The sequence below is a fragment of the Apostichopus japonicus genome, chromosome 3 (genome assembly GCF_037975245.1).
Source record: "Apostichopus japonicus isolate 1M-3 chromosome 3, ASM3797524v1, whole genome shotgun sequence".
NCBI classification, from domain to species: Eukaryota; Metazoa; Echinodermata; class Holothuroidea; order Aspidochirotida; family Stichopodidae; genus Apostichopus; species Apostichopus japonicus.
In genome coordinates, this window is record NC_092563.1 from 5,246,437 (window position 1) to 5,274,173 (window position 27,737).

At 36.9% G+C, this 27,737-nt stretch overlaps 2 protein-coding genes and 2 long non-coding RNA genes across 5 annotated transcripts in view; 2 read left to right on the forward strand and 2 right to left on the reverse strand.

Annotated features, from left to right (window-relative positions):
* The window catches only part of LOC139961170 (uncharacterized), a 176,080-nt gene that overhangs the window by 50,142 nt on the left and 98,201 nt on the right, over positions 1 to 27,737 (forward strand). The window lies entirely within an intron of this gene.
* Positions 1 to 27,737, reverse strand: part of LOC139961222 (uncharacterized) — a 70,480-nt gene that overhangs the window by 29,616 nt on the left and 13,127 nt on the right. The gene's annotated exons all lie outside the window — the stretch shown is intronic.
* The window catches only part of LOC139961193 (interferon-induced very large GTPase 1-like), a 38,727-nt gene that overhangs the window by 5,510 nt on the left and 5,480 nt on the right, over positions 1 to 27,737 (forward strand). For both annotated transcript variants that reach the window (XM_071960200.1, XM_071960209.1), the window contains one exon: positions 27,333 to 27,530. In XM_071960200.1, the coding sequence (XP_071816301.1) occupies positions 27,333 to 27,530 (198 nt within the window). The remainder of the gene's footprint in view (positions 1 to 27,332; positions 27,531 to 27,737) is intronic.
* LOC139958391 (uncharacterized) lies at positions 2,731 to 7,203 on the reverse strand. The gene is made up of 4 exons (XR_011789776.1): positions 7,016 to 7,203; positions 6,073 to 6,242; positions 5,247 to 5,404; positions 2,731 to 3,979 (listed from the first exon to the last, which is right to left on the reverse strand). It is a non-coding gene; the product is annotated as an uncharacterized lncRNA (long non-coding RNA).

Genomic DNA, 27,737 nt, shown 5'->3' on the forward strand with positions numbered 1-27,737 from the left:
ACGATCTTTACGATAATTCTTCATTACTTTGTACCGAGAACGACAGCGCCATAAACCGCACAGCGTTTGTGTAATTCTGACAAATTGTGACGTGTATAGCACTGTAACTGTTTAATCATAATATAAAGCAAAGACGGGTACTGCAGGGTTAGAGTTGTTCAAAACCAGATTAATTAATAAAATGACATATGTAGGTGAAAATCAAATGGTTGATTTGAAATATGTTCAGACAAGACTGGTAAAATTTTGGAATTCCTTTCGTTTTGTAATTTTGTAATCTAGTATTCTTGATGAATGGGAGGATCATTTAAGGGGCTTGACTTTGTTCAATGGCTAGGCCAACTGTAGTGTCCAAACAATTAAGACTAAAATATGTTCTAAAATACCTACGAAGATAGCTTGACTTCTGTTTCATTAGGGCTCCTCTAGTACTATAGGCATATACTATACAGTAGTTAGGTGTGCGTGAGTCCTAAATCTATAGTACCTCACTGCTGAACCGCTATTCGATTAGCGCGACTTCGTACATTTTCCCAATTATATATCTACGTTTGAAAGATCATCTATCTTCCACTCGCACCTGGTGATCAGTGGAAATCTTTGCCAAAAAACCGAGCAGAAATAAAAGCAATCTAGTCTCAAAAATTCTATACAATGCATCCGAAAGAAGCATCGCTTGATGGGACTGAAATGCCGTGTGCAAATCATCCCTATGGCAACACACTGAAACTCGACTCCCAATAGTGTAAACAATGTATACATGATACTGATCTACATGATACAGTAGTATACACGCAGTAAGTACAATATATATATAAACACTGATCTACAGTACTGTATGTAGTCGTGTACACTGTTCAGTGTATTTCTATTTCTATTTACAATACAATCTATTTTAATTTGTGATTGAAAATTCAATGAACGAGTACGAGTGCAAACGGTCGACGCACCTCGACTCTGTGATTGAAAAGTTCACGCCCCGCCCACGATATAAATATGCAAGTTTGTCTGTCACTCAAATGAACGATCTCTGAGACGACCATCTCTGAGTGAATGATCTCTGAATGGACGATTTCTAAATAACGACCATTTCTCAGTCGCGACGGTTTCTAAGTCAAGACCATTTCTGTTTGGACGGTTCCTGAAAGGTTGGCTGTGTTTGCGCGGCGATCTCTGAGTAGACGGTCTGTAGTGTATCAACGACCATCTCTAGGTGGACGGCCTCTCACGTTAAACGGCGATTTCTAAGTGGGCGGCTGCTTGCATTTGAGCGGCGATCTCAAAGTGGACGGTTTCTGGGTGAACGACCATCTCTGAGTGGACTGCGCCTCACGTGGACCCTTTCCGCGTTCCATAAAACATCTTGGTCTATGTGCATAGGGCCGGTGTGACAGTACAGAGTGTCCCCCTGTACAAAGTGTCCGCGGGGACAATTTGTACCAGCATATTTAGTCCGGTCGGACATTATCTGCTGAAAATTGTGTCCCCACCTCACAGCAAATATAGTCCCGCCGGACGAAATGTCCTGGTACAGAATGTCCGCAAATACTTCATAGCATATTTTGTCCCACATAAAATTTAAGCATTTCGACATTCAAAAGGCAATTGAGTTCATTATATCAATAATTAGAGCAGATGCATACATCAGAGTTAAATGTTACAGGAAATAAATGAGACGTTGTGCGTTGCTGCAAAACAAAAATATAGAACGGGACAACAAAAAAAAGAAACAAGTCTTCCATCTGTAGAAGATGTTAATCATGTTTTTGTTGTGATTGCTGCTATTTCATCCTCCGTTTATGTTGCATGTTGTATTCGGCAACTACATTGAGTTCAAAGTCATCTTTACAGAGGGAGAGATAGTATAAACCTAACTCCCCCCCCCCCCCCAACGGAGGGCGGGTACGGGATAGGGAATGCAACAGCTACAACAAAAAATGATAATTGCAGAGGTAAAATATTACGAACTTAAGGAGTCCAAACTTCATTGTTGCCGTATTTCCCTAACATACAGTGGGTAAGATTTGGCAAGTATGGTAACTGTACTTCATGGGTCTACGAGAGTTGCCTAGCCAATATGAAATTTCATCCGTGCGTAAAGCTCATTATAGGACGGGAACCGAGGGTGTTGTCAAGTTACATCCTAAACGAAATCGGCAACGCTGTATGCAAAACCCAGGCCCATACACATAATTTTGAGTGCAAGGATATGGAGGGGGGGGGGGAGCTAGGAAGGTAAGTTATTGAATGTGTGTCCTGGGGAGGGGTCTTCTTAAGTCTGTGACCTATCTGTGATGATTTCCAAAATAGTTTTGTTTGCTAATAACAACCATGAAGTAGCTGGAAGATTTCTCTGACCTTGAAAATTTCAATACTACCCCAACCCTCTCCGTATGGGCTTGACACCTATTTATTGACTTTCATTACTACTTTATTGTTTACTTTTTTACCCTTCCTTATTTTTGTCACTCAATCGTCGAGTCAAGGTTTTCTACCTCTCAACAAGGTGGAGGGCCATTCCCCCTGCCCCCTAAGCCCCGTAGCAAATATTCATTTGTATAGACAAATGGCATTCTAGGAAATTCCAGTGATTAAAGGTTCGTTGATTCTTATTATGAATGTTTTTTATTGGACAAAAGTGGTTCAAACTAGAAGATATATTAGAACGATATCCTCTTCAAAAGAGTTGCAAACATACAGGAAACAAAACAAAGCCAAACAAGGAAAATAATAAAGCAAATAGGACAGAGTAGGATGCAATATGCTAGATTTTTTGACTCACACTTTAAATATGTCAATCTTGTAGAGAAAAGTTTGTTCAAAGAAAGTTAATATAGTAAAAATCAAAACATGAAATTGGATGATAGTCATGCACAAACACAATATTCTGAATCTATATCAGACTAGGCAAAGAGTGAAAAATGATTATACATCGGATCAGGGAGGTAGGAGCCGGGTAAGGGGGGGGGGGGGCACTGTCTGTACATGCTATTTTAAAATGGCATCCCATATATTTTTTATAACAATTTACAATCTCAATAAATAGTATTGATAACATACTAACACATCATATATATTTAAGTGATATGGCCGGTGTGTATCGGTTTATAGCATATCGAGTGGTGGTTGTGGAATGAGAAAATGTCCCTCTGATGTTGTGTGCCCACCCCCACTTCCTACCCCCTGCATGGGGAAATTTAACTGGAATGATGACTCTCCCTTTGTAGCTCTGATGCAACTAAAGATAATCCATGCTTTCTAGAGCATCCTCCAAGCAGTGAGGTATTGCTTGATTAGAATGATATACTACTGTCACTCTTCTTTAAACAATATGTACTTGAAACTCTCATAATCCACATGAAGAACATACTCTTAAGAGTTTGGTAAAGACCTCAATAAAACCATGCAGAAGTTTCCCTATTCGAATTGCCCCCCTTGAACAGTAGGGATTACCTATATAATGCTTTAATGTGCAACTTGATACCATCAAAAGTTTAATCTTGATTGTAAATTACAAATAAAATAGGTGATTCTCATGTATCCAACAGGTTTTTCATTAAGACTTACACAGAAATCCATAACAGCAAAAGTTACAACAGGAAGAAGAATATGGTCGGTTATATGTTTTACTATGAGAACTTATCTTGAACACAATTTCCAGAACCAAGAAACACGCCTTCTTATTTGTTTTTAATGAAGTAATGAGGTGATAAAGAATTTCGAGCGTCACATCCCTTCAACTTGAACTGCAAATATATGGATTTCCACCGAACGACTGGCAGTGAAAAGTCAATGGCCTGTCTTTGCTTAAACGTATAGCAGCGGACGAAGTTTTCTCTCATGATATGTTAGAGTGAAAGACAAGATTATTGTCGGTAACAAGTTAACTGCTAAGAAAATCGTCTAGACATGTCTTCTGTTAACTCCATACATACTCCCTCCATTGGTGGTCAGGGATGAGATATCAGTACAACCAAATCTGTGCAAAATAAAAGTTGAACGCAATATTATGAGTAGTGAATGCCACACTGTAAGTCATATATAAAATAAATTATCATCTTGAAAGTTATGTGTAAGCTCCACTACAAAGATAATTAACATTCACCATATTGGTTAAGTGTAGACTGTATAGTGTACAACTGAACTATGCTTAGGCATTGAGTTAAATGGATGATCTTTTATTGTGACACTTACATGTTTATGGGAATACTGGGTCCATTTTTTTAATTGGAGATTGCATGTCATAATTTTGGCGCTATATTGTACAGTTCACTACCAAACCTGAAAAGTTTTAACCACATGAGCCAATACAACATTTGTGACATATTAATTAAATTTAATATCAGAAATTTATCAAATTAGAGTAAGCTAGGATACAACAGAAGTTTGATGCCTTTTGGTGCTCTATTGATGTATGTGTGCATGGTATGACTGTTTAATGCCGATCAAACATAATTGTCCGGAATCAGGATCCATGGGGGTTCAAAACACCCTCTGTATGACCCAAATGCAAAAACAAATAATGTTAGCTTACCATTAATATAGTAAAATGTACTATTATACATTTTGCATCAAGAGACCTAAACATTGCCTTATTTTGCCAAAGAAAAAGGGGTCCCTCTCCCAGGTTTCAGGAAATATCCCCCACCAAACACACAAACACATTTAGCGATTTTCCACAACGGACCTAACAGAGAAATGGTACCAAAACGCCAAGTAGTAATAAGTTCACACTTTCTAAATAAATAAGTTCCCTGTGGTTACAATATCAAACTGTCCAACACCTTTTTGAAAAACAACACACAATAGGTGGTGTCTAGCTGTGGAATGTGGTCTTAATTATTTACTCATCATTTGTTTGAACAAATAAACTGTGTCTGCTGCAGTGAAACATGTCCAGCTAAAATCACTTTTTGGGGATGTAAATCAAATGACGACAATTGTCAGGCTATATGCTACTTAAGAACCAGAGGTGGAACCTTTGCAAGTAAATATAGAACAAAAACTATGTGCATATAACTTGTTAATGGGGACTTAACCTGCAAAGATTTACAGTTCACTTTCTCGGTTCTCACCTACCTTCGTGACCTTTCTGTATGCTTAATACCTATTTGGATATAATTTATACTCAAACACAGCATTCTGCCATGCACTACAAGTTATTTGCATGGTAAAAATAACAGATATGATGCCATTCATATTGGAACTAACTACAGAAAATTATTCACTTTTTAAGACATGCTTACCTCATCATCACATCAGTAATGCAATCAGAAGTTGATGCTGCAGTCTAGTCAGGCACTGCCTTAGTCTCAGGCCACTTTGAATAGAAGTCAGACAGTGTTATTATGTACAGTCGCTTAGCAGCTGTCACTGGTAGAGGACCAATAAGATCTACACCAACCTGTGAAGAAAGAAGACAGCATTTAGGTGCTAATTTCAAAAACATTTACAAGTTGCAGGCTTTGCCTTGACTGTTGTTCTATTCCTTTTCTTCATTCTGTACACAGATCTAGATAAATACAGTGGGATATCTGATCGAAACAGGTTGTTGGTGGATTTAGGCCAATTATTTTTACCTTGCAAACATGAAAATGTAACTTAAACCATACTGTACTATACATTTACAATCTCTTCAACCACTAAACCAGAAAAATGATACGCCACTTTTTGCAACTTACAATTATATGCCTATATTGATGGTTGCTCTGCAGTTAGGCTAGAGTGTGGCTTAAAGGTATGCTGTATAGGCCCTAAATATGCCAAATTTTCACTACATGGACAAAATTCTTTAAGTATGTTTATTTCCCTGGAGGAAATTTACCTCACTGGGACATTCAATCATCTAGTGTCATCATTTAGAATGTCTGAGCACAATTTAAAGGTTTAGTACCCCCAGGAAAGTACTTTTGAAAACTTGTAGCAATTAAAATGGCCAAAATTTAGGGCCAATTCAGACTACCTTTAAACTTGTAAATGTTAAATTTGTCCAGAAAGAGTGACACTAACTATACTTAACCTTCACTGCATACTGCGGACATCCTGTGCAATTAAAACAGATTGAGAATTTACCTGTTTCCATAATCCAGTTACAGGAATGCTATGGAGACTTGTTCGTAGGTCTGCAGGACAATGACGCTTTGACATCCTGTTGAACATAACTTGTTACATCAACGTTGATAGTTTTCCAATAGAATCTAGACATAGTCTGTTGTCTGGTTTATCTATGCAAAGATGAATACCTTCAAAGAGATGAGAAAATTCATGATCATGGAGATATCATGTTTTTTTTTGCAACCCCCCCCCCCAATAAAAAACAGAAAAACAAACAAACACACAAATATATGGGCTGAAGTGCCTTAAAATTGGATTACAACTCTATATCGGTGTTTGAAATGGAATCCCATTATTGTACATATTGAATGGCCACTATTTGGATTTTGGGTCTACAGATATCTTAAGGATTTTTCTTCTGCAGTGAGGTTTGGCATGTAGAGAATGTGCCACACCTAAAAAAGTACTATCAGGCCTTCAATATCTGTTCTTACCAACCAAAATTAAATAGCCTAGAAGTAGGCTAGGCAATATGCTATAGTCCAATAATTGCATTTTATAGTGTCCCATGCATGCAAACCAGACTAGCTCTGTAAGCTTTAGTAGTCTGTTGTTATCTTTTTTGATAGGCAGTGCGATAAAAGGTAGAAATTTATAATAATTTTCACAAAAATTTGTTAAGACAATTGGGTAAACAAAACGTAAAGAAATGGGCCCTAATAACTTTGTTCATGCACTTACAACTTTGCTCAAGCATACAACTGACTATAATGTTGCATAAACAATTGCTTGACTTTTGCGAATGAGTTTTTACAACTAACCAAACGTGGTAAAAGAATATCATGATTTGTGCACCAATCAGTCCTAGAGGCCTGGTTATAGTTTAACTGTGGAATGACCGTTCGCCATTTAACAACCAATACCATATTGTGTATCCTATACTGTAAGTTACAGACATTACCTTATACTGTAGATGTCAGTAGTCAGTATGAGCTGCCTCGATTTGGGCGAGTTGAGAAGCCCTAGATTGCCAAACTTTCCTTCAATTTCGGTACGCAAGAGTTCCATTTTCAGCCAGTCTGAAAGACTGACTTTGTCTCCGTAAGATCCTTCTCTGTTTTATTGTTGTAAACCCAATTGAATAGCTCTCATCTCTTAGAATATCCGCAATTTGTCTCGCGTTTTCTGCTAGCTTTTCCATTTTAAGTTGTCGCCCGACTTTACTGCTAAATATACGGAAGGCGAAATGCGACAGTTTGCTAATAATACGGATACTGACAGAGTCCATTACAAATTAAATTTTTGCTACTCGAACGTGCATGCTAATGAGGACATAGTGTTCAGGGGGACACAATTTACAACAAAATATGCGACCAACAAATAATGTCCCCCCTCGTTTCATCATAGCACAAACTGTCCTGGGAGACAGTCTGTACCAAATGGCCTTGTACAAAAGGTCCGGGAGACTAAATGTACTGGTAAATTTAGTATAAACTGTCCCAGTGGGACTGGGACAGTATATACTGAATATGGAATATTTGCGACGGTTTGTACTGCTACACCGGCACACAGTCTACTCGAAATGCACATCGAAATTGTTTCTAGCTCTACAAAGCAACGTAGGACTAGGAGAATGAATTGAAACAAGACAGCAAATCTCTCTGGTAGATTCTTTCGAAAACTGGAAAGCGCTGAAGAATGTCGGTGGTTGCAATCCCGCAGTCGAAGTAGCTTAGGCCTAGGTAAGTCAAATAACTTTCATTACCGATTCAATTACGGTAAGGCTGTTGATAGCCTTACAAGTTACATTCACGTAATCTTAGTTGGTGTCAGGACACATGGTAAAAGTATCTATAATACCGTAACTATAGCCAAAGGCTTGGCCTGAATATCTGATATGGGCCTAGTCTAGTTGTATAGTCTAGACGATCATGAATTGCAACCACCACGGTCGGCTAGGGTATTCAACAAGGACTCGGAGTTGGATAGGAATATTGTACTACTAGGCTGTTCCTTACTAACCTAATTTTGTGCAGCTAGGGAATCAATTTAACTGTTACTGCGCGAATCTGTTATCTAAAGCTTTCAAATGACTTTCGTGTCTATAACTTCTTACCTAGTGCAGTTAACATCACTGTTAGCCTTACATTTCTACAAATGGCAAAGAGACCTTATTTCGTTCTTTTATAGTATTTTGCGTTCTCCAAAAACCCACAAGAAGATAATTAAATTGATGTCGGCCTACTCATTATTTCTAACATTTGATAGGCCTTCCCAATATCACAGATCTATGACAGACAGAATATCACAGATCAAAGTACTAAATAGCAATCTTTCTTTTCTGTTGGTTGTTGCTTACATTGTATGTGTGTGTACTTGTGTACATGGTAAGACAACTGCTTGCAAACACAATTACTGAAACAGTAAATATGACTATGAAATATATTCTGGCAAAGAAACCCTCATATAAATTTGCATAATCAAACTTAATTATCAACATATGACCCCAAACTTTGTCATTCTTTATCACAGCTACGTTGGATATGTGGCGAGAAAGTACTTGCAGCCATCGATTTCAACTATCACAGAAACCGTCCCAAAGAAAGATGGACATTAGATGTACAACCCATTTCAAATGATACCTTTTAGGCACACTTCTGACTCACTTCACAACAGAATATTTACATTAAAGGATAATTAAAGGATAATTTAAAGGATTGTTTCAGGTGTTTGACATGCCTATTTTGTATGAAAGAACACAAAAAGACAAAAAGAACAGTGAAGAAACTACCATGATAGCATGCTCTGTTAAAGAGATATGACACTTTGAAGATATCAAATTATTTTTTAAAAACGACTTGTGTAGAAAGACTTACTGTGAGGGTGTGACGTCACATCCTCACTTCCTTAACATTTGTGAATATATTTCTTTAAAAATTATTTACATTTTTAACACATTTGAAAATAATATAATCAAAATTCTTCAGATGTTTAATCTCAAATACTTCCTCTGACAAATATGAGATCTCCTGACATATCTTTTGGTTGAAAGTCATGAATCTCACAAAATATTTAGAGAAAAAAACAAAGACTTTTCAGGAATGTGAGGATGTGACATCACAGCTAGTCAGATTTCAGCAGTTTCTACACAATCCGATAAAACTTTACATTTGAATATCTCTTTAACCGAAAAAAAAATTTGAATAGTTTTTTCACCATTGTGTTTCTTTTGTTGTCCTCTTTCATATTACATAAACATGTATGACAACTGAACCAATCCTTTAAGCACAAGTATGTGTGTCTTCTAACATATACTGTATGCTCCTCGTGAATTATAGCCTCGGAACTTAAACATAGTGATTAAAAAATAGTTAACAATTTTGGGCACATTTAGTTAAAGTGAAAATAAATGTTACCCTTTAAATTGATCAACTTTCCTGGGAAGCATAGCAAGGCATTCAAGATGAAATATGAAATTTCTTACAAAACTGAAGGGAAAGGATCTGCAATCAAGTTTGTTATGGCAAATAATGATTATTTTGCTTGAATTAACATGCAGTGTTGTATAAGTGAATATCTACTTTAAAGGTTACATACTGTACAAATATTTACCATGTTTAGGTGACAGTGATGATGAAGACCTGGCACTGATTCAGATGATTACCATTGAAGAAGCATTGTAAGAAAGGTGAGTGTTTTGCATAGTGTTTACTTGTCTTAGTGTTTTATGGATTTGCTATTAAAGATTCAAAAAGCTGCTGTAGATTGCTACTATTTGGACAGTTTCTAGCAGATGATTACTTTGTAAACATGAGACTGGTGGTCTTGACTCTCAAGTTAGGGTAGAATCACCCATTAATTAGTCTCATATCATCTGCTTGATACAAAAATCTTAATTCATTTAAGATGTACTAGCTGAGATGGAATTCAATAATAGACACCATCATGTGGAGTTGTTACCTATAAGAGCTGCAACTCTTAATAGTACAGGATTACACTTTGTACATATATTGTAGTTGATATCACCAATTTACAGTTCTACATGGAATGTACTTTCAGTAACCGGAACTTGTTGATTGGTCACATCAGCTGTTAGTGTTCCTATGTATGATGGCTGGCAAAGGCAATATGTACTAGGAGAAATTTATAGCACTGTCTTAGCTGAGGATTTCATAACACCTATATGTAATTTGCTTAAATGTGTAATAACTGCATATAAGCGTATGTTGACCATTGATACTAATGTCTTCTTCATGTTCCAGGAACAAGACAAAAGTGGACAAAGACAACCACGGATCTGGTTCAGTCAAGGTTCATGAAGTACATCGTTGAAGAGGGATCTGGAGGCTGTGGCTGCTTGCCAGGTAATCTTTCACAAATAAACCATGCACTAACTGCTGCACTGACTCACTATGTCTAAACATACTTTATCCACTATTTAACACATTGTTTATAATATAATGGTAGATAAGTTAAACACTACTACCTAATGTACATATGTTGCATTAGGTATACATATATATATAAATATATATATATATATACATATTACTATGCCAAATTCAATAGATATTCTTTTTATCTCTGCAGGAAGGAAAGAGCTGTCAGACTTTTTGGTAGAAAACAGAGAGATATTGCCTTCGGTTACTACTTTGAAGAGAAAGGTCTTCTTCTAAAAACAAAAGCTTTTAACGAAAGAAAATCTTATAAGTCAAAGCTGTCAAAAAAATATTCATAGTTAAATTTTTAAACGAATTATTCGTTTAACTTTACTTATTGTTCAACAAACAATATGTACACAATACCTTTGTATTAGAGAGTTTTTGTCTAGTTTCCCTTTTTTAATAGTGGCATGAATATGTCACATTGGAAAGGAAAGAGACTGTAAAAAAAGGGTTTAGCTAGTTATCACCAGTACAGTTGCCTTCATTCTAAAATTTGAATTGTTATATTGAATTGTATTGAATTATTGTAATGAAATTACCCTATGTTAATCTTCATTTTTCATTGGAACATTTTGATCTCTGGAGCTGCTTTTGCATTGTTCACTCCAATTGTTTAAATGAATTTTCCTAAAAATATATAACATTTTCATTCAGTGTTGTAGCCATAGTTAAAAACATTTTGCATATTTTTTTTTAATGTTCATACTGTCACACATTGAAATTAATTATCTCATGCATTCTATTCAGTTTTGTAGTCATCTTTGACCTCCTTTGCATGAAAATAACCAGACATATTGTCAAACATTGGAATTCTTCATTTCATGCATGTTGTGCTGTAGCCACCATGTACTTCACTTAATGTTAAAGTAATAGCATATACTGGTATATATTGGAATTCTTCATTCCATGCATACTGTGTTCAGTGTAGCCATCTTTGATCACCTTCGCATGAAAAGAAATCACCAAACCTTCTGTGAAAGTCAATATTGAGAGTAACTTAACAATATGATATAGATAGTCCCACCATTCAGATGCAATTTGTTTTAATAAAATGCACACTGAAAGTGCCTTCATGATTGGTATGTTAAGGATCATGTATGCACTTTTAGCAGTACAGTTAACAATTGATATGGAAATAGCTGTCTGGAAAATTACCCTTTAAGCAGTGTTGTCTAATTATTCCAAGTAGCTGGAGTATTACTCAGTCTAGCACACATACACTAGGACTTTTATGGCCTGCACTGACAATCCCATGTTCAAAGACATTCACAAATTTATGTAGGATAAAAGGCATTGAAGTCAAGCCTAAGTGGTCCTGTGGAGCCAGATTCACTGATAAACATTTTACCCAAAGGTTTGCAGGTTAAGGAAGGCAACCTGAGAGCGTGAAATCAAAGATAAAATACAACATATATACAAAAGACAGACGGAAACAAGTTAGGCTCATTTTCCGCTATTTTGTGGTACCAGTACTAAAAGATTTCAAGGCCAGAGTTCTGCCTTAAACATTTCATAGTGATGCAATCCTCTGTTTCAGGTATTGTTTAAAGTGAACTGTCACAAACTGGTAGTGTCCTATATGCATAATAGACCCATTCATTAATGGTTCATCCACCTGTCCTACTTTTGAATATGGTTAACTCACAATTGAAATATTATGTAACATGTTGCAATTCCAAACGCTTTGCATTCAATCCTCTTGGATTATATCACACCCTTTGTGTACGCTAATACAATGTGAAAATTAAAATAGCATGTAGTATGTCTTCATTTGTGCTTTTGTAATCTTTTGTAGATTATGCAGGCAACCAGACCGAACAATATGGAAAATGTGGTTAATTCTCTTTGCAGTACATTTCCCAATCCTTGTGTGTTTTTTTTACATTTAGATGAGAGAAGTGTGTTTTTTTCAAAGTTTTAACACTTCTTCTCATTTGGAACAAGTACTTACAACTTCATTTGTTTTATTTTTCCATGATTGCACCCTATACTATTGGAGAGGGGCTGGAAAATTGTTCAATTTACCATGGCTTTTTGTACCTAAGGAGAGGTGTTATGTCTCACCCTTCCTTTTCTGTGGCTGACCTGCCCATTGAGGTCAAGGCTGTTGCAGTCCTTTATATTTCACTTATACCATTTGTAAACTAAATGAACCTACTCCAAAACATCTTCCTCTTTCTCTTAATCGCTGCCCTTACACATCCTTCACCCCTGGTATGCAGTGAACCAATGTATCTGTCTTGCAAAAAGGGGGAGGTAAAAAGCCTGTCCACCCGTTAACAGTGTTCGATATTTCATTTACTAATGTTACCCAACTCCAAAACACCTTCCCCGTTTTCTTCTTTCACACCAGATATAGACCTTCAAAGCATAAGTGCTAAATCTGATACCACTAAATATATGTGGAGATTAATATACACCCCTTGTTTGGTGGAGAGGGGGGGGGGGGCTGTGAATCATTTCCATTTGTTTTTTATGCAACCAAGGGAAAGGGGGTGTGCTGCCTTTCCTTTCGTTGATGGGTTACCTGCACAAAGTTAGTATTCCAGGATAATGTCACATATAACTTTGCCTATATATGATGTTACACCACTCTAAAACATTTTACCCTTTGTGTCCAGGACCCACCCTTACCCATCCTCTCCTCCTAGCATGCAGTGAATCAATGCAAAAACACATTGGGAGCTTCTTCCCTAAATAATTGCATAATTGTGTTTCTCACACCAGATAAAGACCAGCCTACAACATTAATGCTATATCTTCAAATGCTAAATGTATGTAGAGGTTATCATACAACCTATTTTGGGGGGGCTGTGAATTATTGCTCTTTAATTATTCATGCTGTTAATGGGAGGGGTGTGCTGGCCTTCCTTTTGTTTATTTGTAACCTGTACATTACATCAAAGGTAGTTTTGTAGGATATTTCACTACAATAACTTTGCCTATATATATGTTACACAACTTTGATACATTTTCTCCCTTGTGTCCAGCCCCACCCTAACCTCCCCCTCCTCCAACCCTTGAGTGCAGTGAAGCAATGCAAAATACTATTGGGAGCTGCCTCCCTTATCTATTGCATTTCTTTCCTTTACACCAGATATATACCTTTAAAACATTAATGCCATATCTGATAACACTATATATATACATATATATATATATATATCTATATATATATAATTAGAGGTTAACATACACCCCATTTGTAAGGATTGTGAATATTTTCCCTTTGCTTTGCATGCAGTTAATGGGACATGGTGTCCTACCCTACCTATTGTCAATGGGTTACCTGTACATTGCAACAAAGTTAGTATTCCAGGAAATTTCACTACAATAGCTTTGATTATACTGTACTGTTTCAACACTTCACTACTTTATCCCCTTTGTGTCCAGTCACCACCCTTACTCCCAACCCCCCCCCCCCGCTCCAACCACCACTGCTATATAGAAGCACATTGGGAGCTGCCACCTATATCGGTTGCATAATTTTGTTTCTTTACCCCAGATTTAAACCTTACAAACATAAGTGAGATAGCTGATAACACTTAATATATATATTGGTTAACATACACCCCATTTTTGTTGGGGGGGGGGGGGGTGGGGCTGTGAATCATTTCCCTTTGTTTTTCATGGAAATAAGGGGAGGGGGTGTGTTACCCTTCCTTTCGTCTTTGGTAACGGGTACATTAATGTCATAGTTAGTATTCCTGGATATTTCACCGATAACTGTGCCTATTTGTAGTGTTACACCACTCCCCTGTGTGTCCAGCACCTTCCACCGCCTCACACACACCTTCTACCTCCTCCCACTCACCTTGCACTCACCTCCCCAAATCACTTTCCACCGCCTCGCATGCACCTTCCCTCCCCTCGTACTCACCTCCCCCTCGCACTCACCTTCCAACGCCTCACACACACCCCTCACAACCTCGCACACACCTTCCACTCCCACTCACCTTCCCCCCTGCCTCACCTTCCCCCCTAGCACTCACCTTCACCCCATCCCACTCTCCTTCCCCCTGCCTCACCTCCCACCGCCTCACACGCACCTTCCATCTCCTCGCACACACCTCCCCCCTTACACTCACATTTCACGCCTCGCACGCTCCTCTCACTGCATCGCACCCACCTTCCAACCCCTGCCTCACCTTCCACCCCCTTTCACCCATCTTCCATCCCCTCCCACGCACCTTTCCCCCACCCACTCACCTTCCACCGCCTTGCACCCACCTTCCATTACCTCGCACACACCTTCCACCACCTCCTACTAACCTTTCCCCCTGCCTCACCTTCCACCGCCTCGCACGCACCTCCCCCCCCCCCCCTTGGCATGCAGTGAACCAATGCAAAACATATTTGGAGCGTCCTCCCTTATCGATTGCATTATTTGTTACTTTCACACCAGATATATACCTTGATAGCATTGGTGCCATATATACTAACACTAAATGTATGGTGGTAAACAAACACCCCGAAAATGGGATATGAAAAGCGTTCTGGGCATATGTTAACCGAAATGGATATACCGTTCCCCTATGGGCTATAGAATAACCCCTAAATAGTATTGCCATCATATACCCCCTAGTATTTGACAAGTGGTATACAAGGTACAACATGACACCCCTAACATGGTGTTTGGTCACATGTCCCAAAAGGCAACCGATATACCCCACTTAGAAGGGTGTAAACATATGCCCCAATCCAGTGCTATATAAATAAATATATATATATATATATATATATAAATATATATATATATATATATATGTATATAAATATATAATTATATAATTATATATATATATATATATATAAAGTGATACAATTTGTCGATTTATTAGATAGCACATAGATAACATTGTCAACTTTGTATTCAATCAAACTTAAATTTCAGTATTCCATTTTCGCAGCAAAATGTTTCGTAAATCATTGGTGTTATTTTGGAACAGACCTTCCCGTAATGATCTAAAAGATCAGTAAAATTGTAACACAATATCCTATCTTCTCAGGAAATGCTGAAAAGGGCATAAAACCACGTCAGACCTTAGACCGCAATGGAAGCAACTCGAAAGAGCAGTGGCGTAGGAAGGTACTTTTGAGTGGGGGGGGGGCTGAAGACTGATGGCCGGCCTGGGGGAGGGGTCTAAGGGGAGGGGGTGTCCCCCTCCCCTTTGGAATTTTTTTGCATTTCCAGGTGGCCTCAGATGCAATTTGGTGCAATATAGCACACTTCAACACCCACTCCATTTTGTAAAGAATTTTGCATTTTCACCTGGCCTTAGATGCAATTTGGTGCTTCAAATGAGATTTTTTTCTCATTTGGAAATGAAAAAGGGGTTTTCTGACTTGCGGAGCGGGGGGGCGGAACGATACTTCCGCCCCCCCCCATATTTTTCACTGGGGGGGGGCTGGCGCCCCCCCCAGCCCCCCGGTTCCTACGCCCTTGCGAAAGAGGGAAGTTCCTCAGACGTTAGCCTTAAACAAGCGGTAAGACCTGTGGACAGATCTGTGACGTCAATTCGATCAAACTTAGCAAATAACTCTACCACCTCATGGCAAAGTTATGTAATAGCTTCATTTTCAACTGGTATGTATAGCTGTTTGGTTTGAATGTCAATGCTAAGGGTAGGGGAGGGGGGGTTGGGAGATAAGGAAAAGAGAACAAGTGGTTATGTGAAAGGGCAATATATGTACTTGTGAAGAGAAAAGGGGAATGGTATATATATATATATATATATATATATATATATATATATATATATATATATATATATATATATATATATATGAAAATTGTAATGAGTTGGAAAATCAAGAACAGTGAAAAAACTTTCAGCCTCCACCGGGATTCGAACCACGAAGGTTGACATTTAAGAGGTCAGTGCATGAAGACCTGGTGAGCGAGATGTTTGCTCAAGAGGGAAACTTGGAAAGATTGCATATTTTGTATTTGCAAGAAATTACTATTTAAGTGAAGGAAAACTTCATTTGAATGAGTGTCACAAACCATTTTCGGATGTAAAGCGACTTAATTAAATGTAACGTTCGTCACGTGACCGTAACGATTAAAGCCTACCTACTGATACAGTTTGTGTTTTGCAATTAAATATTTAGCGAGACATAGAGATGACGAGGAAATTACTAAATATACACTCAATTGACTAAAGGCACAACATGAATTTGGATATGTTGTAAAGCCCGATGACACACTTCTATCTGTCATGTTTCAATTTCGAAATCACTTTTAATTTTATAAGAAATGACCATTTAAACAGGCAAGTTTTATCATATTTATTAGTATCATTATGCATATACCATTATCCGGGTCAGCTCCTCTTATGCAACACAAAGCTCAGCGGGAAAACATGAACTTAGACTTTGGCCCCCAATGACATGTTTAAAATACAGAACAAGAATTGGTCACAAACAAGTGGTGTTAAATGTTATCCTTGTGTTTTATTTTTATTAATATGACGTTAAAGGTACAAGTCCTTTGTTTGAGCTTTAACCTTTTAGAATTTATAAAATAAAATTTATTGACTTTAACTTGTTAACGTGCACTGAGGGACCACCCTCATACAAATTAAAGCATGCAAATTGCATGTAAATTGCATGTAAATTGTATGTATCTTGTATTAAAAGGCTAAAACATGCAATTTGCATGCATGTACATGCTCTACACATGCTGTTTTCATGCAATTTACATGCATGCATCCAGAAAGCATGTATTTATGCATGCATGTATTCGAATACATGCGTGTAATCCTTACACTAAGCATGTATCGCAGCAATATAAGTGTCCATTGGGCATGTAACTTGGTGTATGCATGCATTTAACCAAACTGTCAAACATGTATTTGGACTTTGTTGTTTTATGAACGCTTGTGAAGCATGTATTTTGGACTTTGTCAAATTCATAGTGCATGTATTCAAATTTACAGTGCATGTATTTTGGGCTTTGATCAATTTACAATTGCACACATGCAATTAGTCAATTTGGATGTAATTTTATGGTATACTGTATATAGGATGATTATATCATATTTTATCACAATAAGTTTTGGTAGGAATGAAGAGTTTGATTATTTTTCTTTTCCAGATGAGCTCTTGACATCTTAAGATGCAAACAAGCATTCATTTTTTCGAATTTCAGCTAGCTGGTTGTTTAAAGTAACCTCATGCATTGGTGATATATGTTATTAAATGGAGCACCCTGAAATATAAAGCATTGATTTGGTAATCTCCCATGAGTTATATAAGGAAATGCCATTGTGTATTTAGCTACTGTACATGCTTCATACTGTGCCTTGATTCCAACTTTACATACTGTGATGACAGAAATTTAAAAACTTTATAAAAAATACAGGATGATGCGGTATGACTTTTTGAAGTTTATATTTGGTATTGCCTGCACTCTCAAAATAATTATTTTACCACTTATACATTCACTAATGTTCACTAATGCATTACTACAATAAGTTGGTGAAAGTAAAGTGGACTAGTACTCTATGTTACACCCCTGGTAGTCAAATTGGGGTCACAACCCTTTTTATGGACACCAAATGTTTTTTGTGTGGCCAAATGTAAACAGTCAATTGGAAAAATGTCAGCCAGTGCTTTTAGTTTACTAGGAATTCAAAACGCGCGTTCCAGGGACTCATCTGCCCGAAAAAGTTTGCATTCCGCAGATAAAACTTATGTCCCCCAAGAAAAGCTATGACCTTTACGTTCTTTTGAAGTCACGTATAACATCCCTAGATCACAATTGCTTGCACTTTGAGACTAAATAGTATGGTTGAGGCCTATATATACACACAAACGAATTAAAAAAGATAAAATCAGTTGCAGCACATTTCAAGAAAATGTACAAATATGAATGTTCACCAAAGCTGATGTTTTTCCTGTTCTGGTAGACTTAGCCTAAGCTAAGTGTAACATGCACAGTACGACTTCCTTGAGTACTGTAGACAAAAAAAACTATATTTGGCATTACTTTACATCGTGACTAACAGCAAAGAAGTCTTTGGATTGTTCTTTGCAAAACAACTTCTGTCATCCACCCCTACCCCCCCCCCCCAAGAAAAAAATAGAACGGCAACGTAAGTGTAATTGTTCTTCCTTCTGAGCACTGAACACGAGCCCTTCAATCTAATTATTCAGGTAACTCTTGCGCCGTAGAATAAAGCGGTAAAGGTTTGACAAATTTCCAAAGAGATACGCAATGCCCTCTTGAGTCAAAAGTGAACGACAGCCATTAAGACAGAAAGAAAGATGAGAGGCTTACCACAGCAAGTTGCAACAAATACTTTTCAAATTGATTTTACCTACTGTACAATGAAGAATAACATTCAGATTACTATGAAATTCCTTCCATTTAGGAAATGCTTGTTGAAATTATTGTTTCACAACAAAAAGGTCATAACATGACCTAACCTTATGGATTTTGTGTACAAACATATTGCAGCTTATAAATAGAATATAAACGATTGGTGTCTTTACACAGTCAAAAACAAAAACCACAAACAGCTCATTCACTTGAGCCTAAATGACTGACTCTTCTAACTCATTGGGGTTAATTACATTCAAAATTTTGCAATTTTATGATAGGCAAATATTAAAAAGGTGGTACATGTAAACAAAAGTCTAGTATACCCATAGATATTGTTTTACATAGCCAGTGGTATTTTGAGAGAGTTGTCAGAGCTGGTAAATATTGGGTCTCCATGCAAGCAAAAAACCTTTGACTACCATACCATTTACTGTACTCATGTTTATACAGTACTTATATTATGCATCTCTTCGACTGGTGTGTTCCGTTCAATGAACACAATTAGTATATATAAAAATTAAATAACTATCAATAGAGTTTGAAAATCAATTGTGAACAAGAATAAAAAATTTCTGCATTGTACTGAATTCACAATTTTATTCATATAGTCATTTATATCTAGTGTTCCTGTTGTGTTAATTTCTTTCTTTCTCCAAACAATACTGATCAGAATCAGCTTTCCAATAAAAAGATTATGTTATACGTAACTTAAACAGGGCCCTCTGTTTCAATCACTTTCAATCAGATTGGGAACCTTAGCAATGTAACTAATATTCTTTGCATCAGTGAAATCCATGCACACACAAACAGCAACCGAAATCATACACAGAAATAAAATATCTTTGGTTGGGTGGTGCAACGTCAACATTAATATGTGTTAATTTATTGTTGGATACATCATCCTTCGTCAGAGAAATTGGCAGTTTTTCCACGTTACACACAAGCGCTACATACCTGCTACTGCATAAACAAAACTTCTGCTTTACAACGTGACTCACAGCAAAGAAGTCTTTAGATTGTTCTTTGCCAAACAACTTGTTTTCCACCCCTACTCCTCCACTCCCCCCAAGAAAAAAATAATAGAATGGCAACTTAAGTGTAATTGTTCTTCCTTCTGAGCACTGAACACGAGCCCTTCAATCTAAGTATTCAGGTAACTCTTGCGGAGGGTGAAGTTAAGAACAGGTTCACTGTCTTACGAGAAATACGTGGAAAGTCCATTGTGATTGCGGTACACTCCGCACAATGACGTCACAGAGTGACCTGTACGTTCATGTGCTTTTTGCACCACGTTTCTGGTCAGTTCGAATCTGCTACTGTAACTTTGACATCAAATAATGTCTCTTTGGACTAAACGGGAACCACGGTATTGTTTGTGTACTATTTACTACTAAAATACTTTAGACTAGTATGATCTAGCCCCCCAATTTTTTTTCCGCCTCCAGCTATGCATTTTAAGGGCAGTTCCATGCTCCTAACTTTAAAGACGCTTAATTGTATACCCTGCACATGTAATTTTGGTGGACTGGGCTAGACTGTACTATTTACTTCTAAAATACTTTAGACTAGTATGATCTAGCCTAGCCCCCAAAGTTTTTTCCCGTCTCCAGCTATGAATTTTAAGGGCAGTTCCATGCTCCTAACTTTAAAGAAGCTTAATTGCATACCCTGCACATGTAATTTTGGTGGACTGGGCTAGACTGTACTATTTACTTCTAAAATACTTTAGACTAGTATGATCTAGCCTAGCCCCCAAAGTTTTTTCCCGTCTCCAGCTATGAATTTTAAGGGCAGTTCCATGCTCCTAACTTTAAAGAAGCTTAATTGCATACCCTGCACATGTAATTTTGGTGGACCAGGCTACAGGGCTAAGCCTAGGTATGGACCAAGACAGTAATAGTAATACAAATAAGATATACTGTAGCCTAGGCCTATTCAAAATATTACCCTACTAATAAAAAGTACTAGGTTTTCTGTAGGCAGCCTATAGCCTTACCAATACCACAGGCTGTATACCTTTTTATTCATGGTGGGGAAAACAACCAGTTCCATCATAACTGAAGTAAAAAAAGTCATTTTTAACAACCTTTCAGCTCCATTTCCTTCATTGATTCCTTCTGTTGGGAGTTGAGTGGTACCAACGTTAGTAGTATTCAGACTAGTCGTAGAACTAGTACTAGCTGGGCTAACGGCAACACTTACATGAGTAGTGTCACTAATATTGGGCCTAACGTAAGGCATCTCATCACCATTGTCTAAATCGTCTAACTGAGATGAGCTTAGTCGCCACCGTGTGGTTCGTGGCACACATTTTTAAACGGGTTGCTTGTCCTGAAATAGTCTCTATATTTAGAAAGCATTGTAGGCCTCAATATTGATCGACAAAAGTTCCGGAATTTTCTTACAGCATAGAAGTAACGTCGTTCGTACTTACTCTAAAAGTCTAAGGACAAGGTCTATACATATCGCGCGATATGCACACAGTAGCCTACAGTAGTAGGCCTAGTAGTTAGGTCTCGTGTATCCGACATGCTCAGTGATTAACCTCCGCCATGTATCACGATCTTGCGCAAGGTTTATTGCTTCTTCGAAATTGTTAATATTAACGTCCTTAAATTGCGACTTTATTTTTCCAAGCAAGGTATAGTCACGGGCCTTCCTACTGGTTTAGTACAGTACAATATACTATTTTACGTTGGTCGAAGTTAAGTTAACATTGCTGTCGACAACATGAATATGCAATATATACCGAATATGCAATGAATATACCGACCATACCGCAGACGGTGTGCCCAGTACGTTTATTCATTATTTTATAATTTTGTCTGGTCTTATAAAGCGGAGAAAAATGATACCAAAAAAAAAAAGAAACCCACAATTTCTAAATAAATTTATTTTAATTAATTACACCTGTCCTGTTTCACCCACGAAACACGAACCAAATAGATTCGTTTCGTGTTAAATGTATTACAGTTCACATTTACAAGGAACATTACTCGGGACTCTATCAATTTCGGCGGTAAAACTTATACACTTTCAAAGATAGTTACAGTATATAGATATCGGAAGACATCAGTGGCGTGTTGTCGGTATCATATTTCTTCGGAAATTTGCTTGTTTTTTTGCTCACTTTAGTGAACACCTCTTGTCGCGTTCACTGTAGTATCAAGGTTTATTGTTTCTGTCAACGGATCTAGTGTTTAAAGCAGTTTGGATTCATTATTTCCAGTGATTTAGTTGAGTGCATTTTTCGAATTTCAACTTTTCGGTCATGTTATAGTAGCCTATACTATAGCCTACCACTTGCATTATACCACTTGCATTGTACGTGGTTCAGTACGTTAGTCGTTTACCGGCAAGAGAAGAAGTGCAAATATGTTGGAAGCTTGCTGGGACCGAAGAAGATGAGCTCAGGAGAGAGTTACAACGGTATCAACGTTTGCCCCAACCAAAATTACCGTGTAAGTAATGTTTTTGCATGCTCTCATAATGTTTAATTTTTTTCTTTATTTTAATCACGCCTAGGCTAGGCCTAGGCCTACTTTGGTTTTTTTTTTACATATCCTGAAAAACTAAAAGACGTGCAATGTAAGATTAGAAGCTACATCATTCATTGGAAGGATCATGCATCACGGAAGGTCAAATTGATAATATATTGTTTCTGAAAAATTGTTCTGGTTACATGCATCATTTCAGCTGTTCACCTCTTCTGTCTTAAAATTGTTTTCCTTGATATATGGACATATTTTGACAGAATAAAGCTAGTTTTAACAAACATTTTCAATTTATGTCAAGAAGATTTCACAGAACCTTTGCTCTTTCCTTACAGCAGTCACTTGTGAGGAACTGCATTTCTTGAAACGCTTGACAGGTGCATTGGAATGCCAACAAGCCTTCCTTGGCAACAAGAAACAGGTTAGATTTTTGTAGCATTTTTTTAGAGGCATTTTTTAAGGAGGATAGGTAGGTAGTTGAGAGATACACAACTTTCTGTACAGTTTCCCTTCAAATCAGCTATAAATATGCATCCTGCAAAGATTTCCCAAAAAACTGCCTCATCAGTAGCAATTTCAACCAGAAATTTCTTTAATCAGCAGAAAGAAACGGTTTGTGTTTGAAAGTCAACGTCCCAGTTTAAAGGAAATTCAAATATAAACCACTGTACAGAGAGTTATGTAAAATGTCATTATTGTTCATCTTTAAACTTAAAGTAGTAGAGGTGTTGGGGAAGTGATGTTGATATACCATGTAAATTGTACCATTGTTGCTTTGTTTCTCCTTTTGCTTTTGTTTTTATATACTGCAAAGGGCTTGAATCAGAACAATTAATAGAACTCTTTGAATAATAGTCCCTCATTTAAAGGGAAGAATGACACTCCACAGCCATGCATCCATCATCTTTCCTCTAGGCCTGAGGTTGCTTATAACTTTAATAAAAGTTGTTCATACTTTTTCTTACAGACAAGTTTTTCAGACCCAGAATTTTCATTTTTGGATGGCATTGCATTTGCACCATCAGAGACATAGGTTGAAGAAGACAGTTTTGTCTAAGAATGCGAGAGTAGTGAAACTTTTGAGGTATGTCACATATAGTCGTCCAATTATGCTGGCATTTCTTGCCATTTGAAAAGGATTGTCCAGCCAAAAGTTATATCAAAGAGTACTATAATCTGAACATTCTGGTAAAACTTACATTCAAATCTAATTCTTCGTTCTCGAATATTGACATTTGAAGTTTTCAAATTTTGTACCAAGAACAGACTTGAAGCATACAGGTGTGATATCATAGCCTAGGTGCACACTCAGGAATAAGTTTTTTGTTTACTTCACAAACAAATTTCTATGCCAAAATTTGAATCATTCATAATGTAAATGCATCACATGTACGCTACCGTGACTCTGTGTTATTCCATAGAGTTAGGCCTAGTTAGGCCAGTAACATCCACTACGTACACAATCAGAAAAGACATGCAGTCACTAACAAAATATAAAAACGTCCGATCACTATAGTACCGTTTTTATTCCACTCCTTGGACCATGCAGATGCCGGAACAAACAAAATGGACAATATAAAACACGATACTGGAATATAACAAATGGATAAATGCGATGAAATCCTAACATGACTACTTCCCCTTGCTGTGACCCAACACGGGCGGTAGCTCACTATACCCACTGGACTAACAGTGCATGCTATCCTAGGCACGGTGTATACATACTCTATTATACGGTCACCTCGAACAGTATATACCATGTACGGTCAATTGCGTGATATAATGTTACATGTGTTTACAAGGAGAGATTTTAGGCTTCACACTTAAATGGTCAATTTCACCCGGAAAGCTAAAGAAGCTGATGCTTTTGTAGGCTAAGGTATTACTACAACCTCCAACTAGACAGAATTGTGACATTTTGGGAAAAAAGGAGTAATATCGTTGATGTTTCTCGCAGCTCATTCGTGGTCGAGTATACAACTTTACACACTAACTGAGGGACAAATCATTGTTTTGATTGGGGGTATACCAACAATGACGTCACATGGTCACCTGATGTCTGAGGAATGTTTCAGGAATGTCTGATATAGTTTTCCTAAAAGACTTTTCTGCCCCTTTTTCACGTATTTAACGTCCGTAATTGGTAAAGTTAATTGCAGCAATGTAATTGGAATCAGTTAAGGATTACATACATGCAAAATGGTTGAATTTTAAGTTCATCGAAAAGTCCATAATTGGTGTTTAAACATACAGTTCTACACTGTGTATCGAGCACTTTTTCGACCAGAAGTGACACATCGTGTTTTATATATATATATATATATATATATATATATATATATATATATATATATATATATATATATATATAAATATATATATATATATATAAATATATATATATATAAAATATTATTAGACAAAACCAGAGAACTACGATATGATTCATTCACAAATAGGGAGTAATGTTTCAGAAAATACTATTTCCTAAAACACTACTTATTTGTCAGTTATGTGTCATATCTTATTTCTCTGGTTTTCTCTAATAATATTTTTCTTTGGAGTAAACGTGAATTTTCTCTTTAATAAATATCTATAGCCTACATATATATAATTATATGTTTGTTTCTATTCTTTTCAGATTTCTGTCATGGAATTGCCCCACGCCTTGATGCCTACGACAGTAGAATACCGGCTGCGAACAGCATGATTCATACTGTAGGGTCTGCAAGCAGCATGGTCACGTTTGTTAAGTGGTGTAGCGGGCGCATTTTCAGTGCAGACGGTACAATGCACCGAGAAATGTTTGCCATGTATGTACAAACTTTACAAAAAGTGTCAACTCTGATAATTGAGAAATACTGTAGCTTATAAACATAATATCTGACATATACTGCATGTGGGGCTTGGGGAAATGTATGATCCCTATTGTTTTGGGTCATATGAATATTTACAAAATATGCCTTAATCTTGATATGCAATATCGTTGCAAGTGTAAATGTAGAGTTTAATTAATATGAACTTTGTTTGTATGTGAGTTATGTGAAGTAGATATTCCCTATTTGCCCCGGGAGAAGTTCACAGAAATTGATGAGTTGCATGTGCTCTAAAAATCTTGAAAAGCTAGTGTTTGGCTTATAGGTACCTGCTATAAAGTTTTCTACTCTGTTCCTAATTTGCTATTCGGCTCCACAAATTACCAAGCCTATAGGAATAGAAGTCAGCAATGGACCAAGTAAGTAATTTGTTTTATGTTTTACACCAAATTTAATGCTTTTAGAATGTTCACATATTTTTGATGAAGCTTAACTATATTAATGTTGCTCATGTTTTCTTTTTGCCTCAATTTTATGACAAATATATATTCAGTATATGTGTCTTATAGCATACAGAGTGGCCATTCTGTGATGCAACATTCTGTAAGCTTCCAATCCATTCTTTAATTGGATAAACATTGCCAAATTTTATGACTTGATCAGTGTTTTGAGTATCCAGATCTTATCTTTCAACATGATTCATTCATTACTACCTTTACAACAGTATACTTGTGTACTATATTATAATACTATAACACTACACATCTATAGTGAGAAAAATGTAGTCACAATTAAGGGTGCCCCAAGGGCATATGTAATGTTTTGATATACCATTTTTGTTACACTTGTATAATTGCATTGAAGGTGCTTTCTCTCTTAGCTGATCTGCATTATATTTTTTATCAGCTATATACCAGTTCATAATTATATCTACCGTTCATTATCTACATGTGACCAACTCCTTATTTTTCACTTTTGCATATACTTTTTTTAGCTTGCCAGGATAACTCTAATTTGCCTTTCTCACATCACTTGTTAGTATATGTTTTCAACATAAATAAAACTTTGATTTTCCATGTTCGGTGCTTTCAGTCCAGATTTTGCATTTCATCATTTGTTTCTTAAGAAGTCTATTCTTCACATTTCTTGTAAGTAGTCTATTCTTAACCAGTATTTTATTTAATGTTACCTTATTTCTAAGCATTGCCTCATTTGCAAATACTATCATGCATGTATATCCATGGAATACATGCATGTATATTTCCTTTGCATTAGTGCGTGCGATGGATTTAAAAACATGCTTCAAGCTTGAATTGTTTCAAATCCGACGCAAAAAAAATGCTTTAAGCATGTACATGATTGAAACATTTCAAATACATGCTTCACGCATGCCATAGTGCATGTGAGGGCATTTTCATACATGTATTGTTTCAAACCCCGCGCAAAAAACATGCTTTAAGCATGTACATGTATGAAACATTGAGTAATACCTGCTTTAAGCATGTATTTGCTGGAAAATGTAATGTAGCTCATTTACATGCATGTATTTTTTCAAAGACATGCTTCACGCATGCCATAGTGCATGTAAGGAGGGCATTTTCATACATGTATTGTTTCAAACCCCGCGCAAAAAACATGCTCAAGAAATACGCATGCATGTTAAGGGTACTAGAAATTTGTGTAAGGGCAACGTCATCATCTTCTGGCAGCATCGGGGAAACCTTCATGGCTATAAAAACAGTACTTTCACTCATAATTTGGACAAAGGTATATTACGACTTTAATTTCTTCCTAAAGTCATCCTTTAACGATGAGGAAACGTGCACTTTGATACTGTCTTGCGAATTCGGGGTGTGATCCAGTTGGTAAAGGTAACAGCGCTATATGTACATCTTCTGACATGAAGGTAAACCATGTGCATATTTATCTTACACAAAGGTGCGGCTGCTTTGTATGAGAATCAGGTCTTTCGTTCTGCAAACATGGTAACAAAGTTTGGTTATATCTCAAAGTGAAACAATTTGTCGATTTACAAGATAGCACATAGATAACATTGACAACTTTGTATTCAATCAAACTTAAATTTCAGTATTCCATTTACGCGACAAAATTGTTTCGTAAATCTTTGGCACAGACGTTCCCATATTGATCTGAAAGATCAGTAAAATTATAACACAATATCCTACCTTCTCAGGAAATGCAGAAAAAGGCATAAAACCACGTCGGACCTCAGAGCGTTACGGAAGCAATTCGAAAGAGGGAAGTTCTCCAAACGTTAGCCTAAAACAAGCGGGGAGACCTGTGGACAGATCTGTGACGTCAAATCCATCAAACTTAGCAAGTAACTCTACCACCTCATCGCAAAGTGATGAAATCGCTTCATTTTCGACAGGTAGGTACAGCTGCATGGTTTGAATGTCAATGCTGGGGGTAGGAGGGGTTTGGGGGTTGCGGGATAAGGAAAAGAGAACACGTGGGTGTGGAAGGGCAATATATGTAGTGAACGGAAAAGGGGAATGGAATATATATATATATATATATATATATATATATATATATATATATATATATATATATATAAATATATATATATATATAT